At 38.3% G+C, this 26465-nt stretch overlaps 1 protein-coding gene across 1 annotated transcript in view; it reads right to left on the bottom strand.

Annotated features, from left to right (window-relative positions):
* The window catches only part of NBEAL1 (neurobeachin like 1), a 139298-nt gene extending 120547 nt beyond the window's left edge, over positions 1-18751 (bottom strand). The window contains exons 1-3 of the mRNA XM_084643634.1: positions 18662-18751; positions 17379-17973; positions 854-945 (exon numbers count right to left, since the gene is read on the bottom strand). Of these exons, the coding sequence (XP_084499760.1) occupies positions 854-945; positions 17379-17429 (143 nt within the window). The 5' untranslated portion in view covers positions 17430-17973; positions 18662-18751. The remainder of the gene's footprint in view (positions 1-853; positions 946-17378; positions 17974-18661) is intronic.
* Between the last annotated feature and the right edge of the window lie 7714 nt (positions 18752-26465).

Raw genomic sequence — 26465 nt, 5'->3', positions numbered from 1 at the left:
AACATTGATTGTAATGGATTTGGGACCAGAACCATAGTACAGGGAGCTTCATTCTCTGCATTCATCACTAGCACCTAAGACAGTGTAATATCAGCTATAGCACTATGGCCAACTCTCATGATTCCCACCCCGAGTATCACAGTATTTGGTTTTTCTTAAAAGCCCTAGTTCCTAAAACTTTCAAAAAAAAAAAAATTCTAGCCCTCATGGCTGTGAAGAAAAGTTTGAGAACATGAGCCCTGAAGGCTCAAAAACCAGAAGGCATAAAAGAAACAAACATTTGTTATATTTTAAAATCTCATGATTTTTCAATGCTTCGGGCTAGTAACACTGCTGTTGCAGGACAATGTACAAAAGCCTGAACCAAGGTCTCAGCATACAAGTAAAGAAGCAGCTTATTTTTACATATTTTCAACTATATTAGACAAATTTAGAATTTTAGCTCATGCTTAATATTAAAATAATCCCAGAGATTAAATTGCAAAATTATATCTACTATCCAGATCTTTCCCTTATATATTCTTTTAAGCCATCAAAATATTATTTCACACACCAGGTTTTCTGCAGAGTACTTATTTCAACAACATTTAAAGAGCTGTAATAAGTAAATTTCTGCTAACAAAAACAAATTTATGTTGATGCCATTTCCTAGTTTGATGCAAATACTGTTTACCTAGTTTTATCATTAGCAACCCAAATTTGACCTTTACAGAATGGGACTGGGAGTGCCAGTCAAGAAATACTGGCGTGGAACAAACAATTTTATTATATATATTTTAAACAGGATTTGGAGCCCAGACAGGTTCTCTCCAGATATCAAACACAAGATGAGCAGATCTGTATTTCTACATACCTAGTAGGAAGCTTCTCGAAGTCCACATCCAGAAACTGTTCATAGCTAGAAACAAAACTGTCCAGCCAAAGCTGCAAATAATCTGGGTCTTTCTGTAAAGTGAAAGGAACACATTAAGAAAAATTGTTCTGTAGGTCATCAGTAAACATAACTGTATGAGAAACGGTATTGTTCACAATAAAGAAAACATTTAAAAATATTACTTAAAAAAAGTAATGGGGAAAATTAAATTTTAGTCCCAAACCAAGAGACTTTCATTAGAAATTCTCAACCAAGTTGAGCTCTTTCCAATTGGTTACATGTCCATTTTAGTACTTCTCTGCTTCCTGGTATCAAAAAAAATATTTTAGACAATCTACAACAAGCCTCAAATACTCACCAGTGGTTGTCAGCTTCCTAAAAGATGCTAATTTTTTTTAAATCAACATATCCTTACTAAAGAGATTTAGATAAAATGCTCTGTATTTTGCACTAGAGTTAATTAGGATGACACTAGATTCTTGTTTTAAGGAATGTAACTTTTTTTTGCCCCATATCCCACTTCCTGTATCGATTCAATTTGTCCTGTATTCCAGCAATAACTATGCAAAGAATCGTATATGGAATAAAAAAAATGTATAACATGTGCACTGTATATAACTTCATACCATGACCACTACATTGGGGAGTGATCTCTATTAAAAATATACTTTTCCATATTTTTCAAAGTGGTACTTCATCTCCAGGTAATAAGGGGGTCAACCTGAACAGGAATTATTTTTTGTTCCTCATATTATGATAGCACAGCAAAAGACAACTCTCAGAATTGTGCTGGGTGCTGTATAAATACTAAAATCGTCCCTGCTGCGAAGACCTCATAATCTAAATAGACAAGACAGAGGGTGAGGGGAAAGACCAAGTGATCATAGAACGACTGGTTGACATGTTAGTAAATTAGTTTCAGTGTCTTATGGACAAAAAGTTTTTTGTGTAAAGGCATTAAAGACTCATTGGTAGCCTATTCTAAAGTAAAGTAAAAAACAACAAAAAACAAAAAACACACTATATACCAATACTGAATGGTGACTCACTCCCAGAAAAACAGGAGCCTTTGGCTAGTTTGTTTGTCTTTTAAAAAGATTCATTCATGTGCAATTTACAAATTAGTCACTACCTGCACACCAGTATGGAAAGAAGTAGACCTGGGACTAGCAGAGAAACAAAAACTTGTTCGTCTCGTTAGAGCATATTAGTTACATTCACTCTCTCTTGACTAGAGGCCAAATTCCATTCTCAGGGCACCACTAAGGGCAGTTTTAAGGGTTGCTGGCATTTCAGTGGGTGATGTCACTAAAGCTCCACCCCCCACCCCACCCCCAATACATTCCTATCTTCCTCTACATTCCTCCCTTACACTGCAGGGTTCAAAGTGAGTAGTTTGCAGAGGGAAAGAGGGAGGTAACCTTGGCAGAAACGTTGGAAGTAGTGTCCCCTGGGAAAGTTTGTCAGAATCTCTGTCATTTGGTGAACACTCATTTCAAAGGGCAAAAAGTTTGATTTTTCAAAAGTAAACTGATGAACCAGAGATAAGCCTTCCCTGGCAGGGATGCTTTCGCAATATCTAAACATACACATAGTGTAAATTCAAACATTCACATATTATTTATCATAAAATTTTGGCATTCAACTTATTTTTGTTCTGCCTTTTTTGCTTTTCCCATACTCTATTCCATTTTTGCGACAGCTGCACTTCTCTGAGACAACGCAGATCAAAAAGCTCAGGAAAAGCATATAAAGTGGGAGACAAAACATTCTTAGTCAATGGGATACAGCTATGGAATAATCTTCCAGAGGCGATCGGGCAAATCCAGTATGACCATCTGTAGGAAATGCTGCAAAGGCTTCCTTGTTGAGAAAGCCTTTCTCCGTAAGTAACACTTGTAGTATGGACACCTCTTTCTAATCCCAAACCCCTACCAGATGGGTGACACCTCCTAAAACAGGCAGGCACATAAACTGTTAATCATTTTCAAGATACTCTGTTTTATAGAGAAAATGTATTTATTCAGAACAAAAGCTGGTCACTTTGAAGGCTGGCTGGTCACTAGTTAACCCTGTCACTGCCCCGGGAGAGAATAGGATGGAAGGTCCTGAACTAAACTCAGACGTGCTAAAATGACCACAGTGAATTGCAGAAGGAATTCCAGCCTAAATCCCTGGGTCTGGAGGGAGAGAAACACACCTGTTTCAGAGTGGAAGCCTGATGACTAGGGGCCTGAGACCTGAATGGAGTGCCCTGAAGGAGGCCACAATTTGATTTAAGGTGCAGTGCTATGATATATAGACAGATCTTTCCCTCCTCCCCAGTGTCTGTTCTTCTCTCTTTCCTTCCCTCTCCTTCTGCTTTCTCCTTGCATTGCATTTTGTTCTTCCTTCCCATTTAAGCTTTTCCAATCTCTTTGGCTCTTCTTATCCCCCTTCTCCCTCCCTCCCTCCCAATCTCACTTTCTCTTTTCTAGCTAAACACTCTCAGGCACTGTTCCCTATAAGCTGTGCACGTGCACACAGATCCTAAACCCCGCACACACGGGAACACACCGCATGCACAAAAATTTGTGCAGAAGAAATTTTCTGCACACACAGCCTGTTTTTATGTATTTTTAATTGAATTCCAATTTCCATCCAAAAGCAGCTTGACACAAATGAGTAAAAAAAAAAAAATCTATTAAATAAGAAATGCCTCATTAAGAAAAGGAGTACTTGTGGCACCTTAGAGACTAACCAATTTATTTGAGCATAAGCTTTCGTGAGCTACAGCTCACTTCATCGGATGCATACTGTGGAAAGCGTAGAAGATCTTTTTATATACACACAAAGCATGAAAAAATACCTCCTCCCACCCCACTCTCCTGCTGGTAATAGCTTATCTAAAGTGATCACTCTCCTTACAATGTGTATGATAATCAAGTTGGGCCATTTCCAGCACAAATCCAGGTTTTCTCCATTTTCTAACATGATAGTAAAAATTAAGAACCTGAATAAACGTAAATTAAGCTATACAATTGCTTGGATACATGTATATAAACATAGTGTATCTTCCTGATTAGCAAAAACTACCAAACAATGTAAATCCATATTTCTTTGCAAAGCTACATCTTTTAAATGGATATACTAACCAATGAGAATGAACCTCTCTTTAGAAAAATAAATAAAAATTACAAATGCAAAACAAAATTAAAATCAATTTTTAAATCAAGGTTTCAAACCTGCTTTCTGATTAAAATTATGATTAAAATTGATGATTTAAATCAATCCATTGTGGTATCCATCTCTCCTAGATGGGACCAGGGCAGCCAGCTGTTGGCTTGAGAAGTTGAATACACAGACAACCAAAAGTAAATGGTGGACAGGAATTCAGAAAGAAAATCCAAAAAGAAGTGTCTAAAAATAGCATAAAATGTTTTTTAAATGTTGCTGGCTTCAGATTAAACTATTATTAAAATATCAGATTTACTTTTCTTGATATGGTTTCAAAATTTTTAAATATAGAAGCTGTAGTCATTTATTCTCTAATAACCCTACAGCAAATCATTTTCAGCAAACACGTGGATTGACAGTCACAGGCATGTAAAGACTTCAACAAACAGAAAAGAGGGAAAAAGGGAGCCATTATTTCAGTAATTACTAGAGTATCATCTTGGTTAGGAGGGACAGAGTGATACTTTACAAATGGAAATCCATATGTTTATAGCTATGAATGTGTTCTTTAATTTGCTTAGCCTATAACTACAATAATGCTCACTGCTAGCACAGAAACTGGATCTATTTACTTTCCTACTGAAGGCATTGCTGTTTTGCTTGGAATCAATAAGCTCTTTTTGAAACGTAAAGTCAAATTACCGAAGTGATATTACACCGGACCCTCGCTATAACGCGCCTCTATATAATGCGAATTCAGATATAACACGGTCGCGGCCATCGATCCCAAATTTAAGTACAGTACAATTTTTTGAGTACAGACGCAATAGACAGACCACTGAGCGCTCTCCTGTCGATTCTAGTATGCCCCCAGAACAAGGAACGCAAGCGCAGTCGACGGGAGAGCATCAACTATTCACGTAACTGAAGTTGCATACCTTAGATCGACCCAGCACAGAAGCGTAAACAAGCCCTAAGACGATTGCTGTAGGCCTAGAACACCATACAAATGTAATGTAATAAAAATTTACAGGTACAGTACCGTATTTATCTTTAGAAAGATGTCAGAAATGTTGGGCAAAAGGAAGGCTTACTCGGTGCAGGAGAAATTGGACGTTATCGAATTACTTAGAAACGGCGAAACTCAGGCAAAGATTAGCCGCGATATTGGCATTAACAAGTCCACCTTTCGTGGATGGCTAAAGAATGCTGACAAGCTCGGAACTTACATTCATAACCTGGATGAAGAGCATGGCCTTCAAAGAAAACGAGCACGTTTAACGAATGATGCCGACCTTGATTCTGCGGTGTACACGAGGTTTGTGCAAGAACAGCAGAAATGCATTCCAATCTCTAGTCTGCTTATAGCCATGCAAGCGGAAAAATCTGACCGGGAACTTCATGGCGAATTCAGAAATTTTAAGGCAGGTTAGCTATGGTGATTTCAGAAAAGACATGGAATCTCTCAGATTGCGGTTTTGGGAGAAAAACGCAGGTTTACTAGGGTTGAGCCACTTGGGACAAGATCTTTGGCTCAAGTACAATTGAGCCAAATGTTTGAGCCACTTGGGACAAGATCTTTGGCTCAAGTACAATTAATTCAATACAATCACATTGTTAGCCATCCCCCGTCTGCTACAGACAAGAAAACAAGTATTGCCCTCCACTGGTTCAGCCCCCCCACAATATAGTGTCTCACATCTGAAAGTTACCCAAAGGCTCTGCTAACAGCAACAGTGGTAGATGCCATGGAATAAGACTAATCTTTCATTCCATACTTAAACTTTGCTGACATCATCTTGCAAGCAGAAATCTGGAGTTGGCCTAGATCTATAATTCAGGCAACCATTATAAATAAATTTAATGCTGCTATGTGGAGATGCACCACACTCTCCTGACAAAAAACTATGCGGTGGTATACTATAGCATCACAAGGAGAAACAATACAAATCACTGTGTACAAACCAATGTCCTTGTACTAGTTTTCTCAACGAATGTAGGCACGCTTTAACTCTGAAATGAAATCGAAAGAAGGGAATTTGATTTGCACTGTGGAGGTGGGGGAATGGAGGAGCTGTAACTTGGTCAGACTTCACTATTTTATTTTTTATTACTATTCTTACTACTGTTCAATTGATGAGACTACAAAGTAGGTCAACCTTCTACAAAAATAAGAGTTTTAGCAAAGTTTTTTGTGATTAATATTTTATTTATTTTTATAAGAAAAAAAAACTCAGCTCTTTGTATCTTTGGCATTCAAATCCACAAGTCTATGGCCTAAAACAACTAATTGACCACCAAGAAAACTCTCTCACATCGTTTGCAGGATAGGTTTCAAAAATTCCTTCATGTCATTTAATATATATCTCCATATCTGTTAGGAGTTTCAAGACATCTACAGTGTTATTTTAAGGCTCAGAATTCCAAGAGGTTAAATTAGAAAGTGGAAGTTAAATAATTATCTATCTACCTAAGTTTTTAGCAAGACAATTATAAAATGTTTCACTTGTTGTGGAAGCAAAAGTGGGTTCAAAAACATGCTAAGCTCTTTACACAATGATCAAGAAATGAACCACAAATACTTAGGACCCCTAATTCTAGGCTTTTGAGCTCAATGGGTTTGCATAGGGATAAAGAAGATTAGAATTTGGCCAGTAGCATTTACAGCTACTATGGCAACATTATTCACTCATCTTGAAAAAAAATGCAAGTCAGCTAAAGCAAAAGATATCTCAGATAATCTGGAAAGGAAAATGTTTCCCTGTTCTTGCCTTTCAAATATTTTTATTCCCCACCAAAATAGCATACATTAAGCCTCCATTTTATAACATAGTCTCCGAATGGAGTAATAATATTCACAGCTAGCTATAGTTTAAAAAGAAATGTTGCCAGAACATACAGTATAGTGATTCTTACAGGGCACTTTAGAAGTCAGTTGTGTATTTTACCACAGCAATCATTCCATTACTTCAGAAATCAGCTTCAAAATAAAGCAGGATAGCCAGCGTGTTAGACTGCCTTATATAAAGTTACATTCTGTGAGCAAATATTTCTGTACAAATAGTAAATGTATTCTATTATACTAGATTTGCAGGGAAATTCTAGGTCTAGCAAGGCAGTCTTTAAACTCAGTAAATAATGCAATAGGAAAGTAAGCTTTCAATGATGAAATCTTAGGGTATGTCTACACTACGAAATTAGGTCGAATTTATAGAAGTCTTTTTTTAGAAATCGGTTTTATATATTCGAGTGTGTGTCTCCCCACAGAAAATGCTCTAAGTGCATTAAGTGCATTAACTCGGCGGAGCGCTTCCACAGTACCAAGGCTAGAGTCGACTTCCGGAGCGCTGCACTGTGGGTAGCTATCCCACAGTTCCCGCAGTCTCCGCTGCCCATTGGAATTCTGGGTTGAGATCCCAATGCCTGATGGGGCTAAAACATTGTCTCAGGTGGTTCTGGGTACATAGTGTCAGGCCCCCGTTCCCTCCCTCCCTCCGTGAAAGCAAGGGCAGACAATCGTTGCGCGCCTTTTTTCCTGAGTTACCTGTGCAGACGCCATACCACGGCAAGCATGGAGCCCGCTCAGCTCACTGTCACCATATGTCTCCTGGGTGCTAGCAAACACGGTACTGCATTGCTACACAGTAGCAGCAACCCATTGCCTTGTGGCAGCAGACGATGCAATAGGACTGGTAGCCGTCATCGTCATATCCGAGGTGCTCCTGGTCGCCTGTGTGAAGTCGATCAGGAGCGCCTGGGCAGACATGGGCACAGGGACTAAATTTGGAGTGACTTGATCAAGTCATTCTCTTTAGTCCTGCACTCAGTCCTATTGAACCATCTTATGGTGAGCAGGCAGGTGATACGGATTGCTAGCAGTCCTATTGCAACATCTTCTGCCGGTCAGGCAAGAGATGAGGATGGCTAGCAGTCCTATTGTACCATCTTCTGCCGAGCAGCCATGAGATGTGGATGGCATGCAGTCCTTCTGCACCGTCTGCTGCCAGCCAAAGATGTAAAAGATACATGGAATGTATCAAAACAAGAAATAGACCAGATCTGTTTTGTACTCATTTGCAAACCCGCCCCCCGTCTAGGGGACTCATTCCTCTAGGTCACACTGCAGTCACTCACAGAGAAGGTGCAGCGAGGTAAATCTAGCCATGTATCAATCAGAGGCCAGGCTAACCTCCTTGTTCCAATAACAACGATAACTTAGGTGCACCATTTCTTATTGGAACCCTCCGTGAAGTCCTGCCTGAAATACTCCTTGATGTAAAGCCACCCCCTTTGTTGATTTTAGCTCCCTGTAAGCCAACCCTGTAAGCCGTGTCGTCAGTCGCCCCTTCCTGCGTCAGAGCAAAGGCAAACAATCTGCATCTGAGTTGAGAGTGCTGTCCAGAGCAGTCACAATGGAGCACTCTGGGATAGCTCCCGGAGGCCAATACCGTCAAATTGTGTCCACAGTACCCCAAATTTGACCCGGCAAGGACGATTTAAGCGCTAATCCACTTGTCAGGGGTGGAGTAAGGAAATCGATTTTAAGAGCCCTTTAAGTCGAAATAAAGGGCTTCATCGTGTGGACAGGTGCAGGTTTACATTGATTTAAAGCTGCTAAATTCAACCTAAAGTCCTAGGGTAGACCAGGGCTTATAAACACAAATCCAAAACAAAGGACAAAGTAGCTAGAATTATCAGGTTATGCTTTCTTGAAGGACATGACAACTTTCAGAAGCAACAATATGAAAAACCAAATGCAATCCAGTGTTAACATTTGAATTAAGTTGAATACCAACAGGAAAATGAAATTTTTGCATTAGGAATAGGGTTTTTTTTAAATGGTGAAGGAAGTAGCATCAAGTTACTTTTGATTTATTTTGTTAAATTGACTAGGTGTAAAAATTTTAAAAGGACCTAAGTGACACAGAACCCTAAGTCTCATTTTCAAGGCTCCTAAATCTCACTGAAAGTCAGTGGGGATTGAGGGACTTAGGCTCAAGTCACCTCTGAAAAATTCACTCTGGTTTCAAATTGGCAATGTCCCTTGAAAACTCTTCCAGGTTTTCATTTATTCATAAATCAATTGCTTTTAGGTTTAACTATACTTAGATTTCAGTGATCACCTCATGAAACTTGCAAGAAAAACAAAGAAGAGGTTTCACTGTGCTTCCATCAAACTTCAAGATGGAATTAGAAGAACAAAGTTTGGTACAATTTTTATAGTTATATACAGGAAGTACCGAGTGCTATAAACAAAAGCTAGATCTGCCTGGGGCTACTTTCAGTGTTAACATTCCATGCTCTAAAGGCAAAAATCCCCAGCATGGCAATTCAGAATGCATGTCAGACTTGTCTGACAAGACACTTGTTTGAAGTCGTTAAATTTAGCTTGCAGTCACAAAACACTAAGCCTGGGTGAAGTTAAACAGTATGTGCATCTTCTTCCAGGTTTCAGAGTAGCAGCCATGTTAGTCTGTATCCACAAAAAGAAAAGGAGGACTTGTGGCACCTTAGAGACTAACCAATTTATTTGAGCATCTTTTTTCAGTCATTCAAGTCTTCCAAAGTTGACTTCAGTTTGCACAGCCAAGAAGCTCTTCCCTGTATTTCATTCCTGGTGACCTTACCACAAAAGCAGAGCAGCAACTATTTTCCCCTGAGTTATTTTTAAATTATTAAAACAATTCAGACAACACTAACAAAAATTAATAGAAATAGAGCATTAAATATGAAACTGCCCTTAATTCACCTCCTACAACGAATAGCTTTCATTCTAATTGAACTTGTCTATCTAAAGAAGAACTTTATGATAAGTCTTTAAAACGGTTTTGGGTATTTTCTTTTATCATGGGATCTGTTTTTGTGGGGAGGGGTGGAGGGGTTAAAGAAAAAAATTTAAAAAGACAAAAAAACTGTCTCATTGTAAGACCCTTCTGTGGCCTTCATTTTGACATGTGTTAGAGGGCACACACTTATTTTAAAACCTTTTCAAAACTTTCCATTCTTCATCTCAGCTGAAGTATAAAAATATTACAATGGCTTCCACATGCTACAGTATTACAAGTAATATCTGTCCAAGTTTGAAAGGAACAGCAGCTAAAGGTGGCTATTAATATCAGCTGAAGGAGAAAAACAAAACAAAACACCAAACCACCCTGACAGTCTAAGCCCAGATCTTGAACTAGGTCTGTTTTGACTTGCATGTCAAGACACTTGGGTTTAATATTTAGTGACCTGTATTTTTAAAAAATTCATACAAACATTCTGGTCCACTTTTAGAATTAATTTTTTTATTAACATGGAATTTCAACAAAACGTAAGACAACTTACAGTCTCAATAAAGCAAGTAAAAAGAAATACCACTACAAAGAATACCACTTAAAAACATTTTAGCTGAAACTTTCCAACAAAGTTCAGCCTGAGGCAGGCACCTAACTGAAATGTTTCAGCCCAAATAGTTAAAGTTTGGCAAAGTTATAATCAACTGAAAGCTGGGACTTTTAATTAGAAGCACTGGGCAAGCTTAACTATCGGTGGTGCTACCAACACCGCCTATGCGTCTGCACCTACAGTAACCAGATGTGTTAAGTGTTGTACTATAAAACAGCTATTTTTGGAGTTGTGGTCACTGGAAAAAGTTTAGGCTAGGCTTGTATTCTTGTCCACATAAAGTTTCAATTACTCTTTCACAGAAGCCAGGATCTCTCTTTAATCTTTGATTGATGCTTCTGGACAAAATAATTCTTTTATTATTTCTTTTTATTCCTCGTCTCATCCTATATTCTTCCCACCAACTTTCACTCAAATTTATAGCTTTTTCTTATGGGGATGACAAATATCATGTGTCCTATATTGTGATAATTCTAAAAGGAGACTCAGACTACGAATCCTTAATCTTCTCTTTGGGTTCTATAGATGTTTCTGACCTTATTGCCAACATGTGTGACTATCTGTCCGCCCCCTTTTCAATTTTTTTTCCCCAGTAACATCTGCCTTTCATTTCCCATTGCTAGTTTTAAAATGTTTTATGGGATACTTCCACACGCTCTTAAGCATTTTCTTGTGAACATTATTTTAAAATAAAACTCCATTGGAGTCTCATTGCAATCAACCTCATCCATTGTTTGTTTCTGTCCAAATTTTTTGAACATGTCCTCAAAAATATTTTGTTCTTTTTTTCAACCTTATAATTTAAATCCTAAATAGTCTGGCTTTAAGGGTGGTTAGCTACCTGAAATTACATTATTTACCTTTTCGTAGCGAATTAATGGCTTATTATCTGCCTTAATTTTATTAGCTCTTACTGGTGTACAAGAAGAATAGTGTTAACTATGTGATGTTTATTTATCACCCGCTCATACATATGTCAGGAGTCTACATTGCAGTGACTTTGTTCATCTCTCTTCAATTGTTTTTTGTTTAAAGTTTTCAAAAAAGTACGTAAAATCAATAGGATTTAGGCTCATAAATCACATAGGAGTTTTTGAAAATCTTTTTTAGACAGAGGGTGGGAATAATACATTATTATATGTTCATATTGCAATAACACTAAGAGGTCTCAACCCATACTGAGATGCTAAAATTGAATATTGTTTGTATGAGGATGGAAATCAGGTTTAAACTTCCTTCCCCACACTTTTGCATGTTTGCTACTGTATTTTTTTTTTAAAAGGTTGACTAAAGTTTTATTGGTTGGATCTTTTAGGCAGCTTTTCATTTTTGTCATTAGTAGGTGTTTGTTTCATTTTGTTTTACAAAGGGATAACATCTTCCCCTTGTGTCCTATTTCTTGCAACAGGAACAGCTTGCTACCTAAAGTGGCTGTTCGTCTTTCTGAAATTCATAACCATTTTAACAATGCCTACTGACAAAATTTTAGTTCACCCATAAAGCAACACTGTAAATTAATAGACTGTTGGCTAGCATTCCTTACAATATCATTTTTTTTTGTTCCATACAAAATTAATTGGGCTATTTAATTTGTCATTCTTGTTATTTGAGTCAGTCTTGTATTATTCTAAGCAACTGCGCCAGCAAGGTTTTATGTGGAGGACCAAGTTTAATATTTTACAGTACAAGAGTTTAATCATACATTAACCCAATCTTTACGCAGTTATATCCCAGTTGCTCTGATATTCTTGAGCTTTTGCACATTTGACCCCAGTTTCATGGTATGTGATGCCTTAAGATTCAGTGATTATTCTTCTAGTTTCTTCAACATTTGATTCTAAATCATTTTCAAGTTTAAATTTTTTTTGTCCTTTGAGTTGGATATTCCTTATTAACTTGTAAAGAACAATATTTATCAATTAATAAGGCCATACCAAATCTGTGACCATCTAGGAATTTCACAGTGTTGTCATTATACTGCACAGTAAGGACACTTGGAATTTAATATTAACAATGGGGACAGACTTTCAAAAGCAAAGGTTTCTGCCACCTGACCAAAGAAAAATTCCCATTAACTTTGTCCCAATGTTGGGACTACTGTGACCTAATTAAATGGTTCAGATTCATATAGTAGAGAGCAGGGGCACAAAACACATATTAGCCTGCTCGTTACAATACAATCATTTTATATTCATTCAAACAGCTACATGAATGATTATTTGTTTAAATCTCTTTAAGAAGTGAACTGTGACACTTTGTCATATGTTTCTAGAATTCAAGAACGACTTCTCTAAATGTCTGACATACTAATTTTGTTTTAATGTTTCATTAGTAACACTGTAGCTAGGAGAAGAACAAGGTAAGTTTCACCCACTCATGGTCACAGATAACTTCAAAAGAAAGAGTATTCACAAGTCGCTCTCTCTCAGCCTGACAAAGAGCCTATCCAGTAGAGATAGAAAAATGTTTTTATACAAGGCACTGGTGAGACCTCATCTGCAATACTGTGTGCATTTCTGGTTACTAATGTTTAAGATATAATCAAATTGGAACAGGTGCAGAGAATGACTACTAGCATGATCAGAGGAACTGAGAACCTACCTTACAAGAGAAGCCAAGCTTCTTCAGTCTCAACCAAATGAAGGCTATCAGGAGATATAATTGCTGTCTATAAATACATCAGAGGGATAAACACCAAGGAGGGAGAGGAATTGTTTAAATTAAGGGCCACTATTGGCACAAGAACAAACAGATATAAACTGGCCATCAAACAAGTTTAGTCTTGAAATTAGATGAAAGGTGTCTAACCATCAGCGAAGTGAACTTCTGGAACAGCCTCCCAAGAGGACAGTGAGGACAAAAAATCTAACAGTTTATAAGACTGAGCTTGTTAAGTTTATGGAAGGGATGGTATGATGAGATTGCTTACAATGGCATATGGTCCATCTGTGACTCCGATGAAGTGAGCTGTAGCTCACAAAAGCTTATGCTCAAATAAATTTGTTAGTCTCTAAGGTACCACAAGTACTCCTTTTCTTTTTGCAAATATAGACTAACAGAGCTGCTACTCTGAAACCTGTTATTAGCAAATATCTCCAACGGTTGGAGATGGGACACTAGTGGGGGAGGACTCAATTACTACAGAAAATTTTTTCCCAGGTGTCCAGCTGGTGGATCTTGGCCACATGCTCAGGGTTATCTCACCACCATATTTGAAACTGGGAAGGAATTTTCCCCCAGGTAAGACTGGCAGAGACCCTGGTGCATTTTCTCTCTCTGCAGCACAGGTCACTTCCTGTTTGAACTAGAGTATCTAGTGAATCTGGTGGATTCTCAGTAGCTTGAAGTCTTTAAATCAAGATTTAAGGACTTAAGAAATTCAGCCAGAGGTTAAGCATATTAGAGAAGTGAATGGGTAAGGTTCTGTGGCCTGCAATGCGCAGGAGGTCAAACCAGATAATCATGATGGTCCTTTCTGGCCTTAAAGTCTATGATATATCACCTCTAATTAAATGAATTGTGAGAAAGCTGATTTTTTTTAAAAATAGTTCATTTATACTTCTGTTGCTTTAAATAAATCAAAATCCTCCAAGAATATAGGTAGAGGCAAGAAAGTCTAGTCTAATATACAACTATTTTAAGTAATTAAATATTTAGTTTTTGTTACTTTATACAGACTGTATGTAGAATGCTTATTTATTTGACATCAAATTATTGCTCTTTTATGTAGTATTTTGCGACATAAATCACGTTGTCAAATCAGCAATTACGCAACAAGGAAGACCCGTGCAAGTTAAAGTGAGGCTGATATGCGGGGGGAGTGTGTTTCACAAGGTTTAAAGTTGAATGTCAAAAAAGGTTATATTCTGGTTAAATTGCATACCTCTTACCACAACTAAACAATATAATTTTGCAAGAGCCAAGTTTGTTTTAGAAACGGAACTACAATATCATTGGTCTGAATGAATCAATTTCAATTACGTGGTTCAACCTGGCCTCACAATACGAAAGGCTGGTCTGATCACAAATCCATTTATTCCGTTTACAAACACACCATATTTTATACAGACACATACATATAAGACTTTACACAAAAATTTATCATTGTTTTATATAAAGAAGGATTTATAAGTTTAACGGTCGGAATTAGTTATCTGAGAGTTAGGTACACTAACTCTCACTTTTGCATTGGGACATTTCATATGGAGGTCAGTTACAGTACATTCCATTGTCTTTTGGTACAGATTGCTGAGACAGTAGATTGTTTTAAAATGTCCAGTGGCAGATGGTGACTTCTGAAAGTAAGCAGGCAAAAGTGGCATGAAAAGTTTTGCTCAGAATCAATTTACAGAAACAGACAGAAGTCATATTATATTTGCCCCCAAATAAGATAGGCAACAACTACATTATCTTCCCTAAGGAACCTTCACTGAAAATATCCATGAAAGAAGCAGAAGACATGTTGGGTTACTTCCTCAGCTCAAGGTCAAGTTCATTTTAATTTCCCATAATAATGAGGATAAGAGACAAGAAGAGTGCCAATGGATGAAGACAGCTTGTTTACAAATGTGGCATCTAACCTGGACTCATTCTACAAAGATTTAGCTATAGCACTGGGTACAGAGGGTTGTTTAAATGAATTATTTAGTCCTTGAGAAAACTGCCAGACTGACAGCTCTGAATACTCAAGTCCTCTATTTTTCCATAAGCAGATGAAATAGTCAAATTAATTGAATTTATCATAGACATTACTCTGAGGTCTGAAGAGCATTTAATTGGGAGACAACCCCATAAGAATGAAGTACTAGAAGCAAGTACTGCATATAAAAGAGAGTTAGCACATTAACCTCAGCATTTGAGGATCCATACCTAAACAGTGGGAGCAGAGGTGTGATAACTAGATTATGTAGAGAACTGTTGTACTGGTGCCCCATGGGCACTTAGGGCCATATTTTCTTATCCAAATCCACTCCTTTGTTCCATGCAGACTGTGCAAAAGGGACAGAAATTTGCCAGGTCTCCTTTGCTGGGGATTCCTCCAATACAGAGAAAAAGAACGCTTTTAAATAATGGTGTTTTAGCTTTTTTTTTTTTTTTTAAGACTAACTCACCATTTATTAAAACAGTCATCAGTCCACACCTTTCTGTCCAGGCCCGAGGCTTAAACACCAGTAAAATTTTAGATCTACAATTCCCTTTACACGCACTATAACAATAATAGAAAAAACATGTTACAGCACAGACATCGCTAACCAAGACAGAGGGAACACGGTATACTAGCATTGTTATTGTAATGCAGATGGACTCTATGAAAATAAAGCAGAAATCTAGTGCTCACAAGCATCAGGTTTTTTTTAAATGACTGTTTATGCACAACCTTTTTTTTTTTTTTTTAAATAAAGGAAAAGCCCAAGAGGTCAGCAGTCTCACCTGTCACTGTTACCGGCAGATCAGAATTTTAGGATGGCCTTAAGATTCTCAATATGCAGGGTCTTTATAGGTTGAAATAATACAAAGGTAGCACTCAGTCTCTTGGAAAAGTATGTACCCAATATCTGTCACTCATGCTTGTATTGCCGACCTTGAAGTCTGTGATGCCTGTGGCCATCTACACTGCTATTTTTACCCTTGCTAGTGCAGATATGTCTGCCCGAGCTAAAGTCACACCTCAAGATCGTGGTGTAGACATATCCCTAATAGCTGGCTGACAGACGACAATGTTGCCTTCAAGTCAGTGACTGACCTACCAGGCTAAAGATTAAGGGAAAATGTGAGTCTATACAAGGGAAAAGACAATGCAAGAAAGCTCAGAATAAACACAGTGAAACCTCCTTGGGCAGAACTATATTACTTAATTAATTGGGGAAAGGCTTCTCTACTGGTTACAGAATGCCGGAGCACTGGGCTGCATGGCTGTGACCATATTTTGCCACCCTACATTCTTTATCCTACTTGTCTATAACACGGCAAAAGGATTTTTAAGGTGACCCTCTCCGTTTTTAAAGCCCTTAAATGTAGTCAGATCACATCCCATTAAAATCTTTGCCATGAGCTTTGTCCTGTGCTCTGGCATGACCAACTTTGTAGGAGCTTCACCACTGAAATTTAGCTTGATTACCTACCAATCCTATAGGCAGTGGTGCAGCCTGTGCACCCTCTCCATTCCTCACCACTTCATAGACAATGTTAATGTTTTCAGATGTTTCCCATTTAAAATTACTCTGTCCGCCTGTGTGGAAACTTCTGATTTGCAGAAATGATGTGCACTCCCAGCTGCCACTGAAGTCAACAAGATCTGTGCTTTGAACATACGAAGCACTACATAATGTTCAGTATAATGGGGATAACACTACTATCACTTCACTTCACAAGGATGCTTTGAAAATAAATTAATGTTTGTGAAGCACTTAGATACTGTAGTGATGAGCACCACTGGCTTTTCTATCTTCAGATCAAGGTTTCAAGAAGTAAATGAGGCCTAGGGCCACATGTTGAACAATGAGAAGAAAACAAAATATTGCACAGCTACTAATTAAGTAGGAACCATCCATTCCGTGCACAGAATGAAACAACTCCTGTGGGAGAAATACTATGTGATCATAGGATAAAGACTATAATATTGAATATACAGAATTGTGCCAAATTAAGGTTGCACAGATAAAAGTTAAGATTGCCGGAACTAAAATTGAGTGCTAGACTTTGCAACCTTAATAATGTTCTTTTAATGCAGGGTTTGTTTGGGTTAGGTTTTGTGTAGTATATATTAAACAGAAAAAGAAAAGAAAATTTAAAGTCACAAATAATTTTATCTTAATTTTTGGTGAGTTATATAATTGTTTTGGAATCCACATAGAGCTATTAAATAAACATTCATGGGACAACAAAGCAAACTAATACCTCCTGCTATTGAGGTGTGCAAAGAAAGTTTCTAAAAAAAGAAAAATGAGAAAATAGTTACCTTGTTACAATAAAGCATCCAAAGTTCATACAGCCTTTCTCTGGATGCCATTCCTTCACTTCCTCTTCTCTCCTTTTCCAACAATTTGTGTTCAAGATCCTACCATGCTCACTTTATATTCCAAATTGTTCCTCCCATGTGTTTTTGCTTTTGTATCAGAATTCTGCCATAACCCAGGTGGAAACAATGTCAAGGATGAAAACAAATGGGTCTCCGTGTACCTCCTGCGTAAAAGATGCTGCACAATTCAACCCGTCAAAGGCAACTGTCAAGTAGCTCCTCTTCATCAATGGCACTTCAGTATTAACCTCTGAGAGTCAAAATAAACCTTTCAAGCTTATGTTGTGGGAAATAAATCCATATTTAAACAACCCTGGAGACCTCAAGAACTAGGTAGAGACAATCTCTATTTCTCTTATCAGTAACATTATCTCTAACAAGGAACCACTTGGTTTACAGCCTTCATGATCTTGTGTTTTGCAGCTGAGTTAAACAGGAAAAAAACAGGATAAAGCTACACGGCAGAGAGTACAATAGTCTTGGAGGTGTAGAGACAAAAAAAAAAAGCCGAACAATATTAATGTGGATAATTGACCTGCAGAAAAGAAATAAATAAATTATGAAACAAAAAACCAAACACAAATCGTATATGCTGTGCATCTTATTTCTAGACTCCAAGTTATTATAATCCTCCCATCATCCTAAAAGTTAAATTAAACTTCTATATTAAGTTTACAAATTAATAATAATAGTTTGTTGCCTGCTTTATGTTGTTTTTTTTCCTCTATTCCCTGAGAATACACAGGCAACCAGAAGGCAGAACATCAGTAAGTTAAAACCCTCCCTCCCTATGCCCAAAGTCAGGCTCTCTCGTGAAAGAAGCAAATTAAGAAGGAAACCTGCAGCTCCCAGGTCTAAGGGCCAAAACACAGCACTGCTTCCTAGTGTAGCCACACACAGCCCAAGAGTTCCCCCCTCCAACCGCAGCTGCAAAGGTAAGAACAGACTTCAGAGAATTACAAATTAATAAGAGCAGATAAAGGACAAGCTGGCAGAGACCTTGCCACAAATACCAATCTCTGCTTCCTCCCCCTCTGGCAGTTCCCACCCGTGCCATCATCCCCGCTCTCTGTCAGGCTCCCTCCCGTCCTCCTTCCCCGTCGCTCTCCCCCTCCCCATGTCTGGTGACCCCCTGCTCTGAATGCCTCTAGCCCCACTCCCCGCACCGTGTCCCCGGGGCAGCGATCTCTGGGGGCGAGGGACCGACTCCCTCCGACACTCGCCTCCTCTTTCCATCCGCCCCTCCGGCCTGTCAGCCCCCCCGGCTCTCACGTCTAGGCTCCGCCGGGCCCTTCTCCTCCCCACCCCGGTAGCTTACCCCGGGCGCAGGGGGCGGCCAGCCTGGGAGCGGCTCCTCTCAGCGCGCAGCCGCTAAAGCCGCTGCCCGACACAGCTCGGCTGGGCGCAGGGAGGAGGCTGGGCCCGGCCTCACCGCCCCGCCCACATTCCAGCGCAGCCGGCTCCCGCCCCGCCGGGCTCGTGGGGGCGCAGGCGGGAGGAGACGCCGCCGCCATCTTGACTCCTGGCAGGAATGTGCTCCGCGGGCGGGCAGGGCGTCAGGGCGGTCTCCCAGAGGGAAGGGCCTGTCCCAGGGAGCCATCCCATCGAGGCAGCCAGCACGCTGGCCCTTAGCCTGGGTGTTCCCCGGCAGCACATAGCGAACACGCCGCAGGCACAGCGGGGCGGGAGAGGGGCTAAGGGGGCGGGCCGGAGCCACCGGGGTTTCTTTCCGAGCGGGCGTGCCAGTCGAAAAGCAGACACCTGGCAACCCTATGAAGAGTCATAGATATTAAGGTCCGAAGGGACCATTATGATCATCCAGTCCGACCTCCTGCACAACGCAGGCCACAGAATCTCACCCACCCACTCCTGCGAAAAACCTCTCACCTGTGTCTGAGCTATTGAATCATAGAATATCAGGGTTGGAAGGGACCCCTGAAGGTCATCTAGTCCAACCCCCTGCTCGAAGCAGGACCAATTCCCAGTTGAAGTCCTCAAATTGTGGTTTAAAGACTTAAAGGAGCAGAGAATCCTCCAGCAAGCAACCCGTGCCCCATGTTACAGAGGAAGCGAAAAACCTCCAGGGCCTCTGCCAAGCTGCCGTGGAGGAAAATTCCTTCCCGACCCCAAATATGGCCCCAAATATACCCAGGAAAGAATTTTTTGTAGTAACTCAGATCCCACCCCATCTAACATCCCATCACAGGCCATTGGGCCTATTTACCATGAATAGTTAAAGATCAATTAATTACCAAAATCATGTTTCGTAGTGGGAGCGATCAGAAATGCCGGTTTCTAGAGCTTTCGGGCTGGTAAAGTGCTGGCTTATGGATAACAGCGCTTTGACTGTACAATACTTAGCTATATGGAGGAAAAGATACCAACGGTAGCAAGTGTTTTATACATCATCTGAAATAAAGTGGTTAATTTATGACATGAAACAAGTACTGTATGCACTACCTTGAGCTCTCCATGAACAGGACCATAAAATATTGGCGATGCAGAGAATCCAAATAATCTTTTTAATCACATATACACATCAATACCAGAAAAATCCTGCTCTCAGACTGTATACAGGTCCAGGATTCCAGACTATGGACTACAACAGTAATAAAAAACATAAGTGCCCATGTCTTAAGCAGTCTCTCCGAAGATTGGTTTGGGGCACATTGGCCATTATCAATTAAATATTCTTACCCCTTTTCTACTTTTAGTCTTATTTGAAATTTTTCCTTTATATATGAAACACCAGTAATCTCCTATCATCTGCAGGTCATATAATCTGTTGCCCTTTGAAAGTAGCTTAGTCTGCATTTAGAATGGGTTTTGGTTCTTCCAATAGTTCTTTTTTAGCCCATAAGACTTTCACCTACTTCCTTTTGCTCTTTCTCATGCCTGTTCTCAAAATATCGGTCTTGTGGTATCAACCATGTTAAAGCAAAACTACCAAAAGTTTCAAAAAGGAAATAAGACTTTTCTTTACAGTCTTTGCTCTAATCCAACTATTGTTTCGAGAGTTTATTTGATAATGCCATGGTTTACATTGTTATATATTACAGCAAAAGCCCCTGTGACATACTCTCCTTTAAAACACAGAAATAACCAAGTTGTTATTTTAGTACATTGTAATTTGTTTAATTATCCTGTCACTACATGGTATTCCCATTTACCGATTAACAGTCAGGTCCCAATCCAGGAAACAATGGATATGCTCAGGTGCATAAAGTTAAGCAGATACATAAATGTTTGCAGGATGGGAACCTTCGTGTTTAAATAAAGGCTATTTGTATCAAATATTTGCACTTCAAAATAAAACTTTGCCAAATAAAGGTTATATTACAGTGAGACTCCACAGGCTACCTTACCTTTTGTATTTCTTTTCCCTTTATTTACATTTTATGATTTTGTTTCATTATTACAGATTTGTCATTTAATTAATTTTTTGCATGTTAATTTTTATTGGCAGAAGTAATAAAAGTAAAACAATTTTTATAATTTTTAAAGTAACAAATAGGTTTTATATATGTTTTATAAAAGTAACTTAACTGGTTTGCAAATATTACAAGAGCTAGATAGTTTAACACATTCAACAGCATTATGGGATCAAATCACTCATTTCAGAATGAATGGGACGACTTACTTTATATCCCTGTCATAAGAAAACTGACAGCTTATTTGTAGGTTTCAGAGTAACAGCCGTGTTAGTCTGTATTCGCAAAAAGAAAGTACTCCTTTTCTTTTAGCTTATTTGTAATATCTATCAGTATACATCTAATTTTTTTCCCTTCCAATTTGTTTGCACTGCTACTCTCCCCACACAAAACTCAAGGACAAAGGGTTGCAGAGTTCACCCAGCAAAAATTTCAATTAATTTTCCACATAAAAACACTGTGATACTTAAGGCATTCCTCAGAAATAATTTATTTCAGTTCACTGGGACATGTTAGACTATTTTTGTGTTTGGATTTTTTTGTCTGGAGTACATGCCATGTTACTTTATTTTTTTTCATTATGTTTCCACGTTTACTATGTTTACTTCTTTTCTTTCACATATATACCTCAGTTCTGTTACGACATGATGCAGGGTTTTTCAAAAACCTTTAAATATGGATCACATTTTAATACAGACATCTTCTGAACCACCTCTCATTTCTGACTCTGTGGAACACCTTCCTTCCAATTTATGATCAAAACACCTCTGTAGCAACTAAAGCAATTGCTTACATAGAAAGGTAATATTGGGGGGATATTTAAATTTATTTTAAGGTCTTTTAGTGTAGTCCGCAACACAGGCAGCTGCTGTTCATGAACCTCTGTCAGGATCTGATCCTGCATTAATTGAAGTCAATGGCAAAACTCTCTGACTTTATTAGGAGAGGGTCAGGACTTTAGAGAGTATATTGCAGCGACCTATGGATTGTATATCTATTTAAAATCCAATAAAAATATTTAATCAGAAAATAAACTATGGAAAACGTATATATCAAATTGTCTGCAGTTCTGCTACCAAATTCATCATCTAGTATTCTCTAGTCAAAAATATGATAAACTTGTTTATAATATTACTGAGTTTATGACTCATTCACACTGCAGATCTCAATGATTAACTAAAAAGAAAAGGAGTATTTGTGGCACCTTAGAGACTAAGCTTGATTAACTGTTTAACATAAAACAAGCAAGATAAGATAGAGCCAACAGCTAAACTGAATGTTACAAAGTCTTTAATCACAAATCTATTGAGTTGGTGGTGCTTCATAGAATACATAGTTTTAAGAAAGTCTATTTCTTTAACATATCCAAGTGTATTTTTCCTTTTACTCTATTTTAAGAACATTCACATGAAAACAAGATCTTTGCTTCTCACAGAATGGTTGGAATGGTTTTGTGCAAACTTGTTTAAAATGAGTGGTACCAAGAAATGACTAATTTTGATCTTTTAAAAAAAATATAATTTAGGATTTTTGAAGTCCCCATAGGCTCTACCCCCCACTGAGATTTGCTATTTCTCTCATCAGCAGAGGGTGGCAGAAGCTGCCTGAGGCTTGCACAAACGGTTTAGAAAGAACTGCTACTAATATCAGTGAGGAAGGGGACATTTGCTCAACCTCACACACACACACACACCCTTTAAAAAACTGGTAGCCTAAGAACTAAGCAGCAGCCCCCGCAAAATGAAGGCAGCTGGCTGAGCAGGAGAGAGAAGAGGATGGATGAAGACATATCCCATCCAAGCAGTCTGAAGAAGGGGTTGGGAAAGAACTTCTCTACTCCAAATCACATACAAGGGCAGCTGGGCAATGCTGGGGAGCTCAGTCAGCTGTTAGTGCTGAGCTCCCACTTCCTCCTGTTGCTACTTATAGAGCATGCCCTAGCCCTCCTAGAAGCCCTTTCATCTGCTATGATGAGGGAGAGGAAAAAGTGTAGGGCCTGTATAACTCCCTTCCACCTCCTCCCCTCAGGACTTGTTCTCTTGCACCTGCTGGATGTGGGGGTGGGGACTCCTTCCCGTACCAATACTGTATTGTTTACATAGCTGTTGTTTGCCAGACAGCTGCACCCTCGGGCACTTTCTGCTGCCTGATTCCTGATGATGGTATAACAATAAGCTCTCAGCAGGGTATAGAGCATGGCGAAGGGAGGAAATATAGGGGCCAAAGACCCACTAATATATATACACATTTCTTTAAAAACTGGTTATTCATTCAATTTGCCACTCAAACAAAAGTGGTATAAGCAGTTGGAGTCAATCTTTAAGGGTTTTGATGCCTCATTAACTGTACTAATTCCTATCCTGGACTCATAATCCATTGTGACATGATTGGTTGTATGTAAATGATTATGATGTTGCAAACAAAGGATTAGGCTTTCAAGCTGTGAATAATCAGCAAGAACAAATAAATCCAAAAGAAACCAATATCTGGTGTTTTCCTACTGACAGTTTCATAACAACAAGGAAAGAAATGTTTTAAAATATTTGCAGAGAGACTTTTCAACAGCTTTTCAAGAACTGATTTTTTTTTGCATGAAATGGGTTGCTTCAGTCTTGAGTAAACATTAGTGTTCATATTGGCATCACTTGAACATACAAAAGAATTACCATACCAGATCAGACCAGAACAGTGGTCCATCTACCAGCAAGCTGTCTTTGATAGTTGCCAGTACCAGATACTCTGGATTAAACTGCAAATCCTTTCACCACTCCCCTCTCAAGGAAAAATTATGGAATAACTTGCCTGTAAACAAAGTTTCTTCCTAATTTCCATCAGTTAGTGGATGGCTTATGCCCTGAAGCATGAGGGTTTATATCCCTTGTATATAAAAAAATAATATCTACTATTATTGTGTTCTAATTCTCCATATGACTAATTTTATTTAGAATCCTATTAAGTTCTTGGCCTCAATACCACCTTGAGGCCATGAGTTTTTCAGCTTAATTATGCTCGGTGTCAAAAAGTATTTCCTTTTTACAGTTTTAAAATTGTTGCTGTCAACAATGGCACACAGGATTACTCAATTTACCTTCTCTATACTAATCATTGTTTTTTATACTTTTGTATACTAGGTTTTCAGCTGAGTTATCCAGTACAAAATATGCTATTGATCCACAGAACAAATACAGCAAGAAAAAATGAAGCATATACGTTCCCACATTTCCTATCAGTTGTGACAACCTTGTTCTGCCAACTTCCTATAGTAGTGAGAACGTATTTACATATTCAGGTCTGTGTGTTACCTGATGAGATTGCAAACAGGGATATCAAACCTGAAACCAACACTTCATTGCACATGAGCAAAAAATCATCATATTTTAAATACTTTAGGTTTATTACCAGCCAGTAGCCTGGCCTGTAACTGCACTAGATAACTGAACTATTGGGAACTGAGCTGATGGAATATTTATGAGTTAGCAGTAGAAGACTGTGTATGAAAATACATATGTAATTTAGAATGAAAATGATCCAATAGTTATTTATCAAAGAATCACCTGGATTCATACTATGAACAAGTTAGACAAGTTTGGTGTGGTTTCTTTTTTCTTTCTTTCTTTTTTTTTTTTTTTTTTTTTTTTTTTTAAAGAATATCCATTACAACTGCCCAGTATTTCTGGAAATCAGGCCAACAATTTCTTCCAGTATCTCATCTCTGTTCATATGCTCCTGTCAGTAAATTCTCTGTTGCCTCATTTTAATTTTCTTTATTGTTATGATGATTCAAGGTACAAGAGACTTCAGTGCTCTACTGGATGTTTTTAAGTTGATATCTCTCAGGATTAGTTTTCCTCAGACAATAGCATGTCAGAAATATATTAATTGCTCATGTACAAAACTGGGTCAGCTAACATGTGGAGAACTCTAAAACCTACATCAAAAATTTACACCATACTGCATTCATCATGATTAATATCCTTCAATAAGTGACATTTCAGTCCATGAAATATACAACCTGTTGGAACAGACAGAAGCTATGTTTTCCAATCCATCTTCCAGGCTCCCCACTCCCATTTTCAGTATGATTTGTTTTTATGTAGCCACTTACAATATGTATTCCTATAGGTGTCCTAACCAAAGGTACAGTCCTAAAGTCCTCATGCATGCAACTTCCACAGAAGTAACAGATACACATAAATTACAAAAAGAAAAGGAGTACTTGTGGCACCTTAGAGACTAACCAATTTATTTGAGCATAAGCTTTCATGAGCTACAGCTCACTTCATCGGATGAATTCAGGGGAAAATACAGTGGGGAGATTTATATACATAGAGAACATGAAACAATGGGTATTACCATATACACTGTAAGGAAAGTGATCACTTAAGGTGAGCTATTACCAGCAGGAGAGCAGGGGGGGGATATAGTGGGGAGATTTATATACACAGAGAACATGAAACAATGGGTGTTAACATACACACTAAAAGAAAAAGAGTACTTGTGGCACCTTAGAGACTAACCAATTTATTTATTAATTCTAGTCTCTAAGGTGCCACAAGTACTCCTTTTCTTTTTGCGAATACAGACTAACACGGCTGTTACTCTGAAACCATACACACTTTAAGGAGAGTGATCACTTAAGGTGAGCTATTACCAGCAGGGTGGGGGGATAACACCCATTGTTTCATGTTCTCTATGTATATATATCTCCCCACTGTATTTTCCACTGAATGCATACGATGAAGTGAGCTGTAGCTCACGAAAGCTTATGCTCAAATAAATTGGTCAGTCTCTAAGGTGCCACAAGTACTCCTTTTCTTTTTGCAAATACAGACTAACACGGCTGCTACTCTGAAACCTGACATAAATGACAAGATCAGACTCAATGAATCATCAGCTCTTCAAACTGTTTTCCTTTTGAGAGATCAGCATGCGCCTTCATCTCACATTTTACCTTTTTCATACTTTTTTTTAAATCGTTAATGACAAAAGATAGGGTTTCCGACATTTCTGACTAATTCTCTTGGAAATCTAACCTTTGTACAAATACATTTAAGTGGATATTCTTTCGTTAAAACCATATCTTGTCTTACTAACTTATTCACATCCTCTGAGATAAAAATACTATTTGATCATTTTCAGCCTTAGCATACATGTGTTTTCATACAGTACATTATATAGCTAGTACAAAGAAAAATACTGATACAGCTTAGGCCCCAATCCTGCATAGATTTATTTATACGCTTAACCTTTTGCACTGTGAAATGTCATGTTGACTTAATTAGGACTATTCACATTGGGTAAAGTTAACACATCTGTAAATCTTTGCAGGATCAGGGCCTCAATCTGTTTTATGTTGACTAAGGTACCAGAAACATATTTTGCTGGTGCAAGCCTGACATAAATGGCGAATAGTTCTCAAAACTGCTTTTGAGAGGGAAGACATGGGGAAAGAGCACATCTTTTCAGTCTGTTAATATATTTCTAAAATCTAACTCTTTATAATAATGATCACATTAAGATTTTAAAAAGTATGAATAGAAACGTTTTAATTAATTTTTATTTAATTGAAAACTTTAATTTAAAATTTCATCTGCAG

Source organism: Lepidochelys olivacea (assembly GCF_965140295.1).
Source record: "Lepidochelys olivacea isolate rLepOli2 genome assembly, chromosome: 11".
Taxonomy (NCBI): Eukaryota; Metazoa; Chordata; order Testudines; family Cheloniidae; genus Lepidochelys; species Lepidochelys olivacea.
The sequence above is the reverse complement of the archived record's forward strand: the minus strand, read 5'-3'. Positions and strand labels throughout refer to the sequence as shown.